The sequence below is a fragment of the Myotis yumanensis genome, unplaced genomic scaffold (assembly GCF_028538775.1).
Source record: "Myotis yumanensis isolate MYYU_CA2020_CCGP unplaced genomic scaffold, mMyoYum1.0.hap1 SCAF_3, whole genome shotgun sequence".
Lineage (NCBI taxonomy): Eukaryota > Metazoa > Chordata > Mammalia > Chiroptera > Vespertilionidae > Myotis > Myotis yumanensis.
Window position 1 is genome coordinate 147,368,628 of NW_027223754.1, and position 17,844 is coordinate 147,386,471.

Below are 17,844 nucleotides of genomic sequence, written 5' to 3' on the forward strand. Positions count from 1 at the left end.
TCTACTTTCTCTAAATTGGCCCTTAAAAAAATTCGTTTTCTATCTACTGATACCCTTTTCTCCCTTTGATTAACCAAACAATGAACAAGCTCTTGGATTCTTGGCGGTTATCATCGACAGATATGTTCCATTTTTAACTGATTCTACCCAGTTAGTTTACACCAGGGATTGACAAATTATGGGGAGCCAAATCCCTCCTGCCTACCACCTGTTTTTTGTATGACAAGAGTAAAGAATTTTTACATTTTTAAATGGTTGAAAAAAAGTTGATTCTTTCGTGATACATTAAAATTATATGCAACATATTTTGGTGTCCATACTTGGTTGGAACACGAGCGTACTCGTTCATTTTTTTATCCTGTGCAATGCAATGGTTATACAGTGGCAGAGCCCAGTAATTGTGACTGACTGTATCACCCATAAAGACTAACGTATTTATGGTCTTATCCTTTATAGAAAAAGTTTGCTGACCCTGGTGTACACTATTCCCAAGGCCTATCATGAAAAGGGGTGTTCAGACTGGATATCAACTTGTTCCACTTATTTATGCATTCATTGGTTGATTCTTGTATGTGCCCTGACCAGGCATCAAATCCAAAATCTTGGTGTATCTGGACAACACTCATTACTAGCATAGCACCTAGTTCATGTTCATTCATTACATAAAAACATGTGAATAGCTATTGTCTAAGGAACTCAAAGAAAAAAATACATAAATAATGCAAAGTTCTTAACTTCTGAGAACAAATACCTACATTTCCCAAGATTTGGTTTCTGCCACATCTTTACCAATCATGTGTTCCATGGTGTCTGGCACATATAAGCACCCAATCGTGTGTGGACTTGTCTTTCCCCCTCATTGTTTAAATGATGTCCATCTGGAGTGTATCCAAACGGGCTTTGCAGTATCACTCAGTGACTAAAAACAGGTTTGGAGACGCAGAGCTGAGAACTACTAGTTTGAATGACCACACATTTAAAACTGTGAGTCTGTCAAATACTTAAAATTTCATTTCACTTTGATGAAACATAAACTTTAACCCATTATATGTTCACTTTGAATGGAGGCTGTGATATGAGACAAAGAAATAAAACCTCATCATAGTTTCAAGAAATGTGTGAAAAATACAGTAAAACTATAAGTAGGTATCCAAGCTTTTATTGGGGCTTTATTGCAATCTACTTTCATCAATAAGAGGAAAGTAACCATAAGAACTTCAACCAGACTTCATTCAACAAAGCAGTTTTTCATGAATGCTTAAGGTCAGTGTATAGTCAGCTCAGCTTCCAGTATCAACTTGAGTAACTAACTCATCATGGAAATTTAGGCCAGAATGACAACAGTAAGCCATCACAAGATCCTAAATCCTCTAAGATTAAACCATATTTTACATATAATATTGGGACAGTATACTAATACTCTATAATAAGTAAAGATTTTAAAAAAAGATTTTAAAAATGTGTTGCTTAGCCCTTGTTGAACTAAATTCAATTATTAGCATATTCTTTAAGTACTGCAGTTACTAAAGGTTTGATTGTACTTCAAGAACTCTGACTTTTCCAAAGATTAAAAAATTAGTTCTTATTTGTTATGACAAAAATTAAACTTAAAAGCACATTCACACTTGTCCTTAAAAGCATGTTTACATCATACGAGATAACTTCTCATGCCTGGAGACATGGTTCATATGGCAAAAACTAGAGGGTAATTCTCCCATCTCCACATCCTCCAAAAAGCCACACTCGGCCTCAGTGTAAAAGTTATATTTTATTGCCATGCTACAAAATGTATGAAGTTGGCACTGATAGGGAGAAACAGAGAACAAAGGGTGGGGAGGAAGAGAGAGCAAAAGATGTTGTTACATATACAGCAAGGTTTTAATCAACAGTGGTAAATTTTGCCAATATTAAAAATGCAAACCAAATCTAAAATGCTGTTATGAAACAGCATTAAAATACAATTTATGCATAGTACAGTATCACTTATGTCTTTTATTAGAGAAATGTGGAATGTTTATAAAAGAAATTAACCATAGGGGGTAAAATTCATATTTCATATACAATTTGGCAATGGTAGTCCCACTGTTAGACAATTTTATATAAAAGAAAAAAAATTAAAAATCTAATAAGCTACCTTTATACAAAGTTGCTATATTTATGCCTTTATGTAGGAAAAAAACATTTATAATGCAAATTAGGACATACAATAATCTTACAATATTATACAATGTAATGAAAATAAAAACATAACACAAAATTTGTCCTTTATAAAATGTATATTTTGCATTTACTAATGCAAATGTGGCACACCGGTGACTACTGTACTATTAATACCAGTCCATCATAGAATTGCAATCATAATGATGCTACAAAAGAATTGTGTTATACCCCCAAAAACTGAGAAAGTAGAAATGGGGAATAGGGATATAAAGAACAGGAAAGATAGATATGGTGCTGGTTTGGGCAGAGTATATTGTGGTATGTCATAAAATAGTTGTTCATTTTTCAAGCCAAAAACATTTTGTATACATTCTGGAATTTCGTACCAATGCCTTTATTCAAATTTGGCAAACATCAGGGAAAAGGTAATTAGTACCATATACCTCACATATCAGAAATATGAATGAGATGCCAATACATCAGTTACTTCTGAATGTTGTCTCTGATGGTATGTCTATTTCAAGGATAAATATATGTATATGTGTTCATATACATATATATTTACACATACATACTACACATTGCACAAAACACTTGGGCATTAGGGGTTAGGAACAGCACAGGGGGAAGTGGGAAGTACTTTTTAGCTTGTTAAAACTTTTACCTTGAGGCAAAAATATGGTGGCACATTATTGAGAAATTATGAAAACATAAGGCCCCTGTCCCATTTTTAATAGAACATTATTGAGGTACATTTTTATATATTGTGCCACAGATTTCTTTGGGGTTGGGGGTGATAAACACTAGCTTGACTTATAACATTGAATTGTGGGGTTAACATCAATAACTATAAAAACAAAGATTGCTTGGCAAATTTTCTTAAGTCCCAAATGTGACCTATTCTGGATATACTGGGAAGTGAAAAGTTTTTTGCTGAATCTTCTAAAGTGCATATCTCATCACTCCACAGCAGCAGTAAATAAAAGGAACTATTTGCCAATCTTCCTGGAGGGAGAGAAGGCACCATAATTTCATTTTTAAAGAAAGATGAAACTGGGAAGTAAAACGCACTAAGAAAAAACACAGTCAATATCCATATCTGTTTCCAACCCTGGTCTGGGATAAAAACTGTTATGATCTATAATGATAAAAGAGGATTCTATTTAGGAAAATATATGAATAATGATTATATTTCCAAAATTGAAAAGTAGGATCACATAGTCTAGCAACAGAACAGAATATCTAAAATTAGGTCTGTCTCAGAAAATCTGAAACATATGGCCACAATTATATCCCAATAAAATGTCTCATTCTAAAATGCACCTAGTAATAGGTACATTCTTCCAGGATAGAGCTTATTAATGCCCATTACTAGACTACTGCAAAGGACAAGGAGTGTTCTACATTACTTTTTATTAAATGGGAACACAGGTGATTTCCAGAGACGTCTAGAAATTAACACCAGTTGTATGTGTACATCTTCCTAATACTCATAGTACCTAAAATCAAATTCTTAGCAGACAAATTGGTCCCATTTTCATTTTTAAAGCACACAGTATTTAAAGCATAAACTGCAATGATTACATTGGAGTGACCTAAAAAATATAAAAACTAATTAGAATCTGGAAGGAAAAATGAAAAGGATGAGAAAAAAAAAATAAAGTATCCAACCTCCAAAATGAATAAATAGGTCAGCCCTTCCATTTGGAGGTTAATGTTCTGTCTTGACTGCTTATTTCAGAGAAAACCATGTGTACTAATTCCATCACAATTATTATTCCACATTACAAAAATCACATAAATTTGGCACGATTAGCAAACTACTCAGAAGAAAACATAAATGCAACAATATATTAAAAATGGAAACTGCACACCTATACCACTGCTCTCTTTTTAGAGAACAGTGAACACTTTAGTAAGCACCAAGTTCACAGAAAAAAAGAAAAGAGATTCTGCTATGCACATAAACCAATGGCACTGAAAATAATAGACACCTTTAATAATTTATTTTCTTTATAATGGTCCCATTCTAATAGTTTTCCTAGTCCATTCACTGTCCTATAATTGTTTTTTTTATTGAACAGGTTGGATGCTATATGACTGAAACTTTTTCATGCTAACTTAACCTTAGTTACATCTGTTAGATACAGATCATAATCTCAAACTTCCTCATATTAGAGAAAACGGTAAAATATTTTGCAAGGTTACCTAACCTTCTTTTCACTCTACCTTCTCTTGTCTTCTCTAGTGTTTGGGAAATGGGAACACTCTTGATTTCCAAGAGTTGGACATATGACCTCTCGTCAGTTTATAGAAGCTTCAATTCATTTTAAATCCTAAATTATGACAATCTCATCGCTACACGACTTCCACTGTACTTGCTATGCTGGCAATAACCTTAACATTCCATTGAAATCAGGGATAATCAAAGATCCAGCTACGAGTGAAAGGACAGCAGAGCTGAGGAGCACTGCAGTGGGCAAAGTATAACTGCAGCCATGTGACTTGAGGGAATCACTGCTAAAGTGCTGGGGAGAGTGCCCAAGAGAAAACACAGTACCTTTCGGGAACTTTGCATGTTAAAAGTAACTTCCTTTTTTTTCTCAGCTGCTAAAGAGATCACCTATGGATACAAGTAAAATTTAGAACTGAGAGAATGTTTTTATCAACAACTTGAAAAGTAAACAGCATATAAATAAATACTGGACAAGGGCAACCCTGTTATAGAATAACAGTAAGTTCTAAATGAACCTTCAGAACCACAATTTGACAAAAATGCAAACTAAACAACAATAAACACATAATCCAATTTGAAAGCTATATACAAACTCAAACATTTTAAATTGAAAAAGACATTAAGCTACAAAATACAACATCCCAAACACCAAAGGAGAAAAACTGAAGGTAAGTGGCAACCTAACGGCACAAATGCCTCCAGAACAATGTTATTGTTAATAATCCATAGGAGAGAGACTTTCAAAAGATCATGGTTCAGATTTTCAAATGCTTTTGGATAAAGTGACCTGAGACTGATTCTTGAGCCTATGTAATTCTGATTAAGATATCTGGGCATGCCCTTCCAATGACATCATGAGATGAATAAACAGAAAGTCTTGTCTCCTTCCCTGCCTTTCAACACACCAACAGCAAACCATATTCACGGACACAGGACTCTTTCTAGTAAGATGAAGGCAAAGGAGCTGACTGGTATATAAGGAGTGTGGTACTTCTATTTCTTTTACATATGGTTTGGCTCAAGTCAAAAAGCCTACAATTAATGAAATAAAGGATTCTTCATGTTACATGCTGAACACCACATACCATGAACAGTGAATCTACAAATATTACTTTCAAAGCCTAGAGTTATCTGTTAGCAATGCACATTATCAAGAGGCTTTATAAAATGTTTGAAATGCCAACCATGACTTAGGCATGAATGATATGCATAAGTCCAGAATATTGATAAAAATCAACCAGCATGTCACTCACTTCAACTCTCATTTTAAATAGGCACTGTGAAAATGGGAGTGCTGCTGTACAGTAATGAGTAGTATATAATGAAATTAGTGTTCTTTAATGAGTACCTGCTCTACATTAATTCCCTTTAGTTAAAGAAGCACATGAAATATTAAAAAAAAATTTATCAGTCTATAAAAGGAGTTAGTGTTTAGAAATGAAAATGAAGTACTTGCATCTTCATTTTTTTTTAAGTTCATAAAGGTGCAAACAATGTAATGCTTTCCAGGCTCACATAGGCAAATCAGTACTATTATGTCTAGTTTTCCTAGATGTACCATCATCTCGTGGTAGTGCTTTCTGCAAATTTGACATAGCAGCAGTTTTCTCGATGTCTATCACAGCATACAGCTCTGTGCGCCTGGTAGGGGTCTGTGGAAGAGGCGTTGTAGGCGTTTTTGGAGTCTGAGGGTTGTCGGAGTCACTGCCACCTTCCAAGTCAACCTGTATGTAATTGAGCTGCCTGTGTTCTAAACTTGGGCGTCTGATATCAAAGTTAAAGACTGTCGGTATACAATCCCGACGCCTTGAGTATTCTATTTTGTGAGCACTTGCTGGCACTGTTACATTCTCTGTATTTACATAGTTATGCATTGGATCTAGATTATTATGGTAGCCATTTAGAGATGGGGTCTTTGGTCCTAAATTGTCATCTTCATCCCTACTTAGTTTGCGGGCTTCCCAAACAGGAGGCAAAGATGGTAAATTTTCATAGTTTAATAATGCAGTTCTTCTCTGAGCTGAGTTGTTGATATTTTGGGTATCTGAGGTACTGGTGGATGTCAGACGACCTCTCCGGACCCCTGAGGCACTAGGGATAGATAACCCATTTATATTTTCATATACTAGCTTGTTAACAGAGGGTGCATCTCTTCGTTCATCACTGTCATATCCAGTGTCCCACTCTGTGTTATTTGCACCACTTCCGCTGACTTGATCTCTTCCAATTTTCTCCAGTTTCTCTTTTTCCATTAATTGCTTTTGAACAGGAGTTGGTCCTAAGACAAATCTAACTACTTCAGGTTCAAGAAGAATCTGAGGGTCCCTGTCCTCAATACTACTTGGTTCTTCTTTTGGAGTGTTGCTTTCAGCATTAGAAATCCTCGCCTCCAACGGGACATGCACAGCTGCGCAATTTTTCCGCTCTTCTTGCACACCTGTAGTATTGACATAGGTATGTACCTAAAACAAGAAAGTGAATCAGTAACTTGCTTGAAACAATAAAAATACCCAGCCAGGGTGTGGCTCAGTGGTTGAGCATCTACTTATGAACCAGGAGGTCACGGTTTGATTCCATCAGGGCACATGCCCGGGTTGCAGGCTCAATCCCCAACAGAGGGGGTTCAGAGGGCAGCCAATCAATGATTCTCTCTCATCACTGATGTTTCTGTCTCTCTCTCCCTTCTTCTCTGAAATCAATAAAAATATATTTTTGAAATGTCTGATCTTAGCAGTTAATTTTATTAACTTTCTGTCTAAAAAATACTTTGGCTTTGAAGCTTTTGCACCTGTTTTTTACTAATAAAAAGGGGTGTATAAATGTACTTTCCTAATTTGATAAAATAATAACTACTCTAACATGAAACATTATATTTGATAGTGAAACATGAAAAAAAAGCATTCTATAAACAAAAAACATCAGGAACAAATAGGGATTAGCATTTTGATGGTGTCTAGAAATTTTCATGATTCATAAGTATTAAAAAGGAAAGACAGTACTAGCCAGTGTAGCTCAGTGGTTGAGCATCAACCTATGAACATCAGGAGGTCACGGTTTGACTCCTGGTTAGGGCACATGCCCGGGTTGTGGACCTGAACCCCAATGGGGTTGTGCAGGAGGCAGCCAATCAAAGATTCTCATCATTGATGTTTTTCTCTCTCCTATAGGGAGCGGTTATAGGGTTAAGCCTCAGACTGACCTGTTGGCAAAGCCACAAACAAGTCCCAGCTTAGAGGGCACAGTCCTCTTAGCATAATTAGGCTTGACCTTATGACTCCCTAGATCATATCTGGGTAGCTAATGGGCTGTGGGAGGTGCAGCAAGTGCTGCCAAAACAAGTGAAACTCAGAAGAACATTGTAACTATGGTGACCACTACCTTGTTTACCTCTGGCTATAAAATAAAGGCTCAGTTTGCCATCTGGATCTCTCTCTGTGGCCTCAGCCAGGCACGGGAGATCCACCTAGACCCAGCTTATTCTCTCTGTCTTTTCTACATCCTTTGCTGCCCCACCTCAGGCTCACCGAACCCTTGGCTGAGCTGGCACACCACACTCTCCCTCTCCCTTTCTCTCTGAAATAAAAACATATTTTTTTAAAAAGGAAAAGACAAATTTATCATTATTTACAAATGATTTGACTATATAAAGAAATAAAACCTACTAGATTTAAGACTTCTGTAAAATGCATGGACAAAAAATAAATACTACCTACTAAGAAATAATCACTAAAATGATAATGAAAGCTCAATGGTATTTGGGGAGACAATATAAAAAACATTTAGTAGACTCTACATAAAATTTGAAAACCTCAAAAATAAAATGCAAAATTGAGAGAAATGTAATTATAGTAAATGATGTAAGAACTCATGTACTGTGTAAAGAGCACAAAGAAATGAATTTTAAAACAATAAAAACTTCTTAATGATAAATGACAATGTGATTTACAAAAGATAAATATATAACTAATTAATACATAGATAATGTTTAACCAGATACTTCATTCCTCAAATGAAAAACAGAACAATCAGGAATATTACATAGCTCTATAAAAACATCAACAACAAAATCTACCTTTCTGCTAGTAGTACACTAACTATAAAAGCTGTAATATAAACAGTAGCATAAATTCTGAATTGACTGAAGGTTATTATAATGGGAACTGGCCACTGTTATGCCTGTCTTTATCTATAGATGCACCTCTCCTGTGAACCCACAAACTATCCTAATGCTAAGTTTCCCTTAACACCTGCACATATTTCAGCATACGTCAACAAATATTTGATATTTCCTCTGATTCTTCACTATAAAAATCATATACAAACAGTGAAAGCTAAATTCAAACTAAAATCTTCAACTCCACACAAGCCATTACCTGTTAGACAGTAGCACGTGCTTACCTGTTCCTCGGCCACAAGCAAAGGATGTGTGGATTCTTCTCCCACTGAAGGCAAGCGAGCACTTCCCACAGAAGGGTGCCTGCTTGAAGGGTGGGACGAAGCATCTCCAAATGAGGGATATCGGGGATATCCATTAGGTAAGTTCTGAGCAGCAAACCCTGGAGCTGAGTTTTTGTTTATTTATTGGTATAAGAAGAAAGCAGGATACAGAGGCAGGGGAGAGAAAATAAAAATGAATGAGAATCCAATCTACACTGACAGGTTTAAGGAAGGTGTTTCTGGCAAGATATAGCAGAAACCAGACTTACCATTATTTAGATACTGATAAGTATCCTATCCTATCTAATAAAGAGGGAATATGCTAATTACTGCCCTGCCCTCAAAGATGGCGGTGCCCACAGCCAATAAGGAGGGAATATGCTAATTACTGCCCCACCCTCAAAGATGGCAATGACCACAGCACAAGATGGCGGCACCCAGTCCCCTCAGCACCGCCAGGGTGGCAGGTGTGCGGCTGCCTCTGGAGTTCCCCAGTCCCCTCAGCCCCCCAGCCGCTCAAGGTTGGCCTGGGGCTCAGGTAACAAGGGCCGGCCGAGGCTTGCACTGCCGGCAGTGGCAGCAGCAGAGGTGTGATGGGGGCGTTGCCTTCCCCTGATCACCAGGTCACTTCCTGCCCCTGGGGGCTCCCAGACTGTGAGGGGGCAGGTTGGGCTGAGGGACCCCCCCTCCAGTGCATGAATTTTCATGCACTGGGCCTCTAGTATGACTAATAAAAAGGAAAAGAGAGGCCTGGCCGGTGTGCTCAGTGGTTGAGCATCAACCTCCATGTCAACATTCCATTCACATTTTAGATACTATGGAACAGTTAATGTCATTATATTTAAAATATTAAATACACTTATAATTATAGCTAATAGCTTTTTAAAACTGACAACCATTACTCTTTCATTTCTAACATTTTATAGATTAAGTATCCACAGTCTATAGTTTATAAATGGCTATTAATAAAAAAATACAAGAAAGAAAATGGGTACTTACTTGTAGGTGTTCGAGGTGTTCTGGGGACTTCCAATTCTGTCTGATGATTACTCCTTTCAACTACTGGCTCTTCCACCACATTTATACTGTTATTTTGCATTATCTCTTGTAACATGTTAAATAATTCTTCTGCACGGGCACACTTAAAGGCAAAGATTCCTACAAATATAAACCAGAAGGGAACAATGGTTACCACATCTTTTAAAAAGATACAGGAGCACCTGTCAAAGAATAAAATTGTAAAATAAGCATTCTGTGTACCAATAACAAGAAAGGCCATTTAAATAAATGATAAATTATTGAAATTCCCTGTTTCAAAACATAAACCCAAAAGAAAGTTCTACACCCCTGGAACTAGACAGTGTTGTACATGTATTTTTCCCACTTAATCCTCATAACACTCCTAAACTGAAGGTAATCGTGTAAAAATCAAACAAAGACTTAGTGACAATCCAAGATCACAAAGCTATGAAGCAATAGGGTTATGACCTATACCTAAGTTTGTACGATCACAGAATAATTTTCATTTGTCTAAGGGAGATGGCCCAAAATAAGGCAGATAAAAATAAGATTTGCACACTTGCTTCAGTTTGCTTTTTAACAGCAGGGGGAGCCAAACTCACCATTACCAAAGTGATCCTTTACCATATGACAGGCCCTGGCTCTGTTATCATGTTAAATCATTATAATAGTTGTAAGGCAAGGATTATTATTCACCTCTGATAGAGAAAACAGAGGTAATTTGTCCACGGCCTTTCAAATTGTAGGCAGCAAAATAATCAAAGTTGCACTGTTGGACTCCAAAATTTAGTTTCTTTCCCCAACAAGTTGTAACAGTAAAAACATAACCCTGTTTACTGGGCTGGCACTAATCATTTACAGAAAATCTTAAAGCTAATATGAGTCAAAATTCTAGACACAGAGAATGTGCTTACTAAATGCTTGCTAAATGACTAGTTTACTATATCTCTTTTCTTAATGAGGCATTTATTTAGGTAATTTTTTTAATCAGAAAATAAAATATTAAGTATTGTATATAGAATAACTGAAAGAATAGTATTTCAAATGTGACAAGGTTTGTAGAAAAAAGTTAAAGGCTCTACCTACCTTGTCCAGTTTGACACCGTCGACCACTTTCAAAAGAGAAGAGATTTGAATCATAGCCATAGCGTCGCAGGCAGAGGTAGTGCCATTTCACCGAGTCACGTTTGCGAGTGTATAAGATCAGTTCTGTCTCTGTAAGTTCCATTATGCCAGAACCTAACTCATTCCCATCATCATCCACATTAATGACCTAAAAGAGAAAGTTAATTAGTGCCAACTTAACGCTTTCACTTAACAGTCATACTCATATTTCACCCATTTGTCAGGAAAATACACTGTTGCTGATTGGTTCAGTTACTTACTCCTTTGTTAGTTTATTCACCAACCAATGTGTGTGTAGGACTATGTAGCAGTATAATACCTGGTTCATATCTGCCAAGGAACTCACATTCCTACTGGGGAAATAAGTTCATGTTAAGATAAGGCCTTGTACTACTGAGTTTCAGAAGAACAGATATTGCTTAGGGAGAATTTACTACACCCCTGGAACTAGACAGTGTTGTACATGTATTTTTCCCACTTAATCCTCATAACACTCCTAAACTGAAGGTAATCGTGTAAAAATCAAACAAAGACTTAGTGACAATCCAAGATCACAAAGCTATGAAGCAATAGGGTTATGACCTATACCTAAGTTTGTACGATCCAGAGGCTATGATTTATAGCAGACTGAGGCCAGACTACAAGAGACACAAAATAGCTGTGGATGAGTAAGGAATAGAGCATTTAGCTTCTAGGTAACAGAAAACCACAGACATTTCAGAATGATGAAAGAGTAATTTGATGTCAACTGCAGGAAGGATCACAGTGGTGACTCAAGGTAGAGTCTAGTTAAGAAATTATCCAGGCATGAATCAATGACTGGAGGTGGTGACAGGAGTAAAGAGGAATCCATAAAATGGTGTTTTAAAGAAAGTATGAGAACTGTGTGGCTAATTGAATACAGAGGACCAAAGGGAAAGTATAAGATAATTTCACATTGTCAGTGAAAAAATGTCATCGTCATTTGTTAAAATGAGAAAAGGCAGAGTGAACAAAATGGGAAATAAAGGATCTGGAGAGAAAAGTGAAAACGTAAGATACATTAAGTGAAAAAGAATATCCAAGTAGGCAATAAGAGAGATAATTCAAGCAGTTTTACTGACCTTAAACTTGTTCCGATGGTTATCTGGGACAGTGTCTTTATCTGGACAGCTACAACAGCTACCCATGGCTTCTTTCAGAAGACCATGTGAGCACTACATGAAAGATAATTAGAAAAAATTATTAGATATAGGATATAAAAATCATAAAATTAAAAATGGTTTTAGAAATCATTTAACACAGCCCTGAATTATTTTGATGAGGAAAATTAAGCCCAAGAAAGTATATGGCTAGAGGTAGATTTCACACAACTAGCTGGTGATTTTGCTCACTGACAATGATAATAATTTTGTGAGGTAGACGTTGCAGAAATCTCAAATTTCCAGTTTAATTTGCAAAGGTCTGCCTATTTTTAAATTATCTTAAAAAGCAAACCAATTTAACGTCTCATATGTAGCACTATTTAAATAAGTCATTCAAGGAATTAATCATTTATGGCTTACCAGGAATTTCATGTCCCTTTTTAATAAATTTACAAAGGATGCTAGACTTCTGACTTGGTTGGTATTTTTTATTACTCATTGTAGTATCTTTATGTACTCCACCAAACTAGAGTTCTTTGGTAAATCCAACACAAAACCAAATTTGGAATAGTTCTCTAAGAAAGACAACTCAAAATTCAAGCAATAACCTAAAAAGAATATTGGCAAAACTGATAGAGTGTACTTATCTAAACTTTCCTTTCCACTGAAGGTTACAGATAAGAGGTTATAGGTGACATGAATTGTTCAAGAACACACCAGATGAACAAAGGAAAAATCCAAAATGTCACTTACAAAGGAAAGAGAATGAATGTGACAATATTTGAAAAAAGCAACAAGAAGCTACAAAACATTAAAAACATAAATTTGATGAAAACTTGCTTAAAATTCTTTAGTGGCCCTTTACTACATTCAGGAAAAAATTCAGAGCTTATCAGTATGCCATGAGGTCCTTCCCAGTCTGGTCCCTGTCTAAGGTCTCAACTAAACTCTCCTCCTCTCTGCTTCAAGCCCTACCCAGGCATATTAAACAGCTTCCACAGAGTATCTTGTTCTCTCACAGCCCTCCATGCTGCACCTCTTCTGCTTCTTTTCTTTCTCAAGATTCAACCCAGACTACTGTGTGTTCAGGAAGCTTTCTCTGACTCCACCCAACTGGGCGAATTATACTTCTTATGTAACCCCCTGTCCCCCCCCCCCCCACCCCCCCCAAAGCACCCTGGGCTTCCCAGTATATCACAGCATCTTTCATAGTGTTTACTTAGTAGAAACTGTGGTAGATTGTCTGTTTACTTATCTACCTTCTTCCCTAATAAGGAGCTCCTTTCCAGCAGCAATGAACCTTATTCATTTTTGCACTGCCCATGCCTAACACAACACCTAGCACACAGTAAGTGCTCTAAGTCTCTTGTAAGCTGAATGAACTGTACTAAACAAAGGTAAAAGAAGGTCTGACAGGCATAAATGTTAAGAAGGTGAAAAGGCCCAGCTGGTGTGGCTCAGTGATTGAGTGTCAACCTATGAACCTTCCTCTTTGAAATAAATTAAAATATACTATAAATATATATATATATATAGAGAGAGAGAGAGAGAGAGAGAGAGAGAGAGAGAGAGAGAGAGAGAAAGCCCTAGCTGGTTTAGCTCAGTGTATAGAGCATTGGTCTGTAGACTGAAGGGTCCCGGGTTCGATTCCAGTCAAGGGCACATGCCTGAGTTGCAGGCTCGATCCCTAGTAGGCAGCGTGCAGGAAGCAGCCAATCAATGATTCTCTCTCTCTCCCTTTCCCTTCCTCTCTAAAATCAATAAAAATATTTTTTTTAAAAAAGAGAAAAAATACTTTTAAAAACTATGAACAATACAATAGAAATAAATGCATATCTATCAAAATTGAATCTAAACAAGTGAACAAGGAATCTAATGAACAAAATAAACTAATGAATAAAATAGAACCAGAGGCAGGGAAGCATGGAACAGACTGATAAATCTCAGAAGGAAGAGGGGAGGGGGACTGGGAAGAGATTAACCAAAGAACTTACATGCATATATGCATTACCTATGGACACAGACAACAGGGTGGTGAAGAACTGGGGCGGGGTGGGAAATGATAGATGGGAGCAATGGGAGGGAGCAGGGGGAAATACCTGTAATACTCCCAACAATAAAGGTTTAGAAACATTTTTTTTTAAAGGTACGTGCACTGGCTGGTGTGGCTCATTGGTTGGGAGTGTCCCCATACACCGAAAGGTTGCCGGGTTCAATTCCCAGTTAGGGCATATGCCTAGGTTGTGGACTCAATCCCCAGTAGGGGGCATGTAGGAAACAGCCAAGTGATGGTTGCCTCTCACTGATGTTTCTCTCTCCCTCTCCCTTCCTCTCTCTCTAAAATCAATAAAAAAATATATTTTTTAAAAAGAGTAAGAAAATATGATACTTTAGTTACTTACTGTTTTAAGATGACATAGATGTATGCAGGTTTGTAATGAGTAGGTCAGGAAAGGTTTTAAAATATAGGGGGGATTTTCCCCGGAGAGCAGGCCTTGGAGGTGGTAGTGGCTGCTCTAAGCTAGAGGCTGCAGGGCAGAATTCTGCCATTCCTAGTTTCAACTTGGGGGGGGGGGGGGGGCGAGCACCCAAGGCAAGGGACACCTGGGTCCAGGTGTGGTCTCCACCCCCGTCCCCCCAGGTTTTAGTTAACCAGCTGAGTGTCTGAACCTCCTGACAGTGGCTGTATTTGCAATCTGGCCAGCATGTGCTTCTCCCACTTATAGATGCTTTCTAGTTTCTGGGACTCTAGATAGAAGGCTGGGCCTCAATTTTGGCCTGGCTTCTCTAACAAGCAAGAAGGGGGAGATGGGGATGGGCAATGGGGACTTGCTCTCCCTCTCCAGAGCCTTTCCCTTCCCACTCTTCTTGCTCCCAGGAGCCTTGCCTTTGTCTCTCCTAAGCTCCAAGGGCCCTTTTCAAAGCCTCTGTAACTTGTTTCCTGAGCCTTCGTAGCCCAGCTGGCTCACTTCTACTACCCCTATAATTTTCTAAATAAATTTTGTTATAATTTGAAAAAAAAAGAAAAGAAAAAGAAGGGGACAATGGGGATACACAGAGGACACCTTTACTTTTGGCTGTTCCTAGCAAGCTGTTTCATATCCCCTTTTTAAACCTGGGGGGGGAGAATATATCTCTTCTGTTTATGCTGGACATGTTACCACAACACATGTACTACGAATCCAGGTAAGTCCCCAGTGGCCCCAGAGTCATTACTGTCTGGTGACATTCTAATAAGTAATCTTTTTGCCAAACACTTCACAAGTATAGTCAGCACTCTGTGGGTTATAGCCCAGCAGACAGTGGAAGTATGAATATTAGGCCAAGATATACGACCTCGATAGATTTAGGGTATGGTCCCTTTAGGTATTACATCTGGTCAAAGTTGGGAAACTATCTGTATGATTTCACAAACAGTGTTTGACACAGGCAGGTGGCTGGGATATAAGCCAATCCTGAGGCCAATCCAAGGCTTTCTGGGAACTGTAGTTGCCTTTGGTTAAGAACTATTCCAATAGGGCTTTTTGGGAATTGTAGTCTTCCTAGATCTACACTTCCAAACCTAGTGATTTTTAGCTTTCCTGAGGACACGAACCATTTCCCCAGACCAAAAATGCCCAAACATAGGCTCCTGGGGGAAAAAAATAAAATAAAATAAAATTTAAAAATATATATGCAGTGGGGCCTTGACTTACAAGTTTAATTCGTGACGTTAAGGAGCTCGTTACCTCAAATTACTCTGTCAACTCAATGCAAAAATTCGGCCGAGAGACAGCTGGTATCTCAAAAAACTCGTTAGTCGGGACACTTGTAAGTCAAGGCCCCACTGTGTGTATATATATATATATATATATATATATATATATATATAGAGAGAGAGAGAGAGAGAGAGAGAGAGAGATGAAGAAGAAGGAGGAGGAGGAGGAGGAGGGGGAGGAAAGAGAAGGGAAATAAAGGATGGATCAAGACAAAGGGGAAGACGAAAGATGAGTTCCAAAGTGAGACATCTGACCGGAGGAGGAGGAATGCCTCATGCTGTGAGGAGAAAGGGAAGAGAATAAGGACATGTGGCACACAGTAGAGAAGCTGAAGGAGATTAACACTCTAAATTTCCTTTGTAAAATAGAAGGCAAGTTTGCAAAATGAGAATGACAGGGTATTTCACTGAGGAACTACCCAAGAAAGGTTGCCAGATTATTAAATAGGCTGTGCTGATAGCTCAGAGAGGCTACAAAGTAAGATTATGCTGTTTTTCTAGCTGTGCTCAGCAGTCCAGAAGGTAGAAAGTTCAACTGGCCAGGATCAGTGAAGGTAAGAGGACAAGAAAACTAAAGGAAGAATATTGACAACACGGGGTTGGGAGGGAGGTGTTGAAGTGGTCTATTCAGGATAGAAAAAGAGGGCTCACGAAATGGGAGAAAATGCAGGCAAAAAGGAACAGGAGGCTTTAGTAAAGTTGAAAAACAGACTTAGTATTGAGTGAGAGACTGAAATAACTGGAACAAAAGGCAGTTGTGGTCAATTTCTAACATAAAAGGAGATTTTTTTAGTGTGGAGTTTTCACCCACATCTCTGACTGCTCTTCGTGAACCACAAACTCCTAGGCAAGGAGAAAGGCAAAATACTAGATATTCTGCATTTATGACCACCAGACTAATACTTGGAGACCACATCTGAGTTTTGTAAGACCTAATAATATGTGCTAATACTGTAACACTTGCTGAGAAACCATATGATCTCATCATCTCACAGTGCCAAGTTCATTACTCAGCAAAAACACAAATAGACTTACTATGCTCCCTTAAGAAAGCACCTTAGGAAAGTAACTAGGGTACATTCAAGAACAAAAGATAGCTACGGTTTGGGAGGATCAATATTGCAACAAGTTTGCTGAATATTTTATATTAGTAAATACTGTCTTAGTTTAATTAAAGCCCTTTGTCCTTATTCCTTGGAGGTGACAGCAAATCAGCAGGCAAAATGAGTGCATTCAACAAAACATTATTATGGGACAGATCGATAGTAGTACAGTCTTAGTAGAAAATGTTAACACCCCATTGGCATCTATGGATTGATCTTTCAAACAAACAATCAACAAGAAAATAGTGGCCTTAAACGATACACTAGACCAGGTAGATTTACTTTCAGAGCATTTCACCCCAAAGCAGCAGGATATGTACATTCTTTTCAAGTGCACATGGAACACTTTCTAGGATAGACCACATTGTTAGCATACAAAACAAGTCTCAACAAATTTAAGCAGATTGAAATCATATCAAGCATCTTCTCTGACCACAATGGTATAATACCAGAAATCTACAAGAAAAAAACTGGTAAACACACAAACACATGGGGGCTACATAATATGTCACTAAACAATGAATGGGTCAACCATGAGATTAAGGAAGAAATCAAAAGTTACCTTGAAACAAATGAATGTGAACACACAACAACCCAAAATCTATGGGACACAGCAAAACCAGTCCTACCTAAGAGAAAAATTCATAGCAATACAGGCCCACCTCAAGAAGCAAGAAAAATCTTAAATAAACAATCTATACTTACATTGAATAGAACTAGAAAAGGAACAACAAAGTCCAAAGTGGGTAGAAGGAAGTAATAAAGATCAAAATGGAAATAAATAAAATAGAGACTGAAAAGACAATACAAAAGATCAATGAAACTGTTCTTTGAAAAGAGTAACAAGATTGATAAACCTAGAAAGAGACTCATCAAGAAAAA

General features: G+C 37.6%; 1 protein-coding gene across 4 annotated transcripts in view; it reads right to left on the reverse strand.

Moving 5' to 3' along the window:
* Positions 1–1,143: 1,143 nt before the first annotated feature.
* Positions 1,144–17,844, reverse strand: part of FRS2 (fibroblast growth factor receptor substrate 2) — a 112,398-nt gene continuing 95,697 nt past the window's right edge. For all 4 annotated transcript variants that reach the window (XM_070409750.1, XM_070409752.1, XM_070409753.1 and 1 more), the window contains 5 exons: positions 12,082–12,174; positions 10,940–11,126; positions 9,833–9,991; positions 8,795–8,958; positions 1,144–6,858 (listed from right to left, as the gene is read on the reverse strand). In XM_070409750.1, the coding sequence (XP_070265851.1) occupies positions 5,908–6,858; positions 8,795–8,958; positions 9,833–9,991; positions 10,940–11,126; positions 12,082–12,147 (1,527 nt within the window). In that variant the 5' untranslated portion in view covers positions 12,148–12,174 and the 3' untranslated portion in view covers positions 1,144–5,907. The remainder of the gene's footprint in view (positions 6,859–8,794; positions 8,959–9,832; positions 9,992–10,939; positions 11,127–12,081; positions 12,175–17,844) is intronic.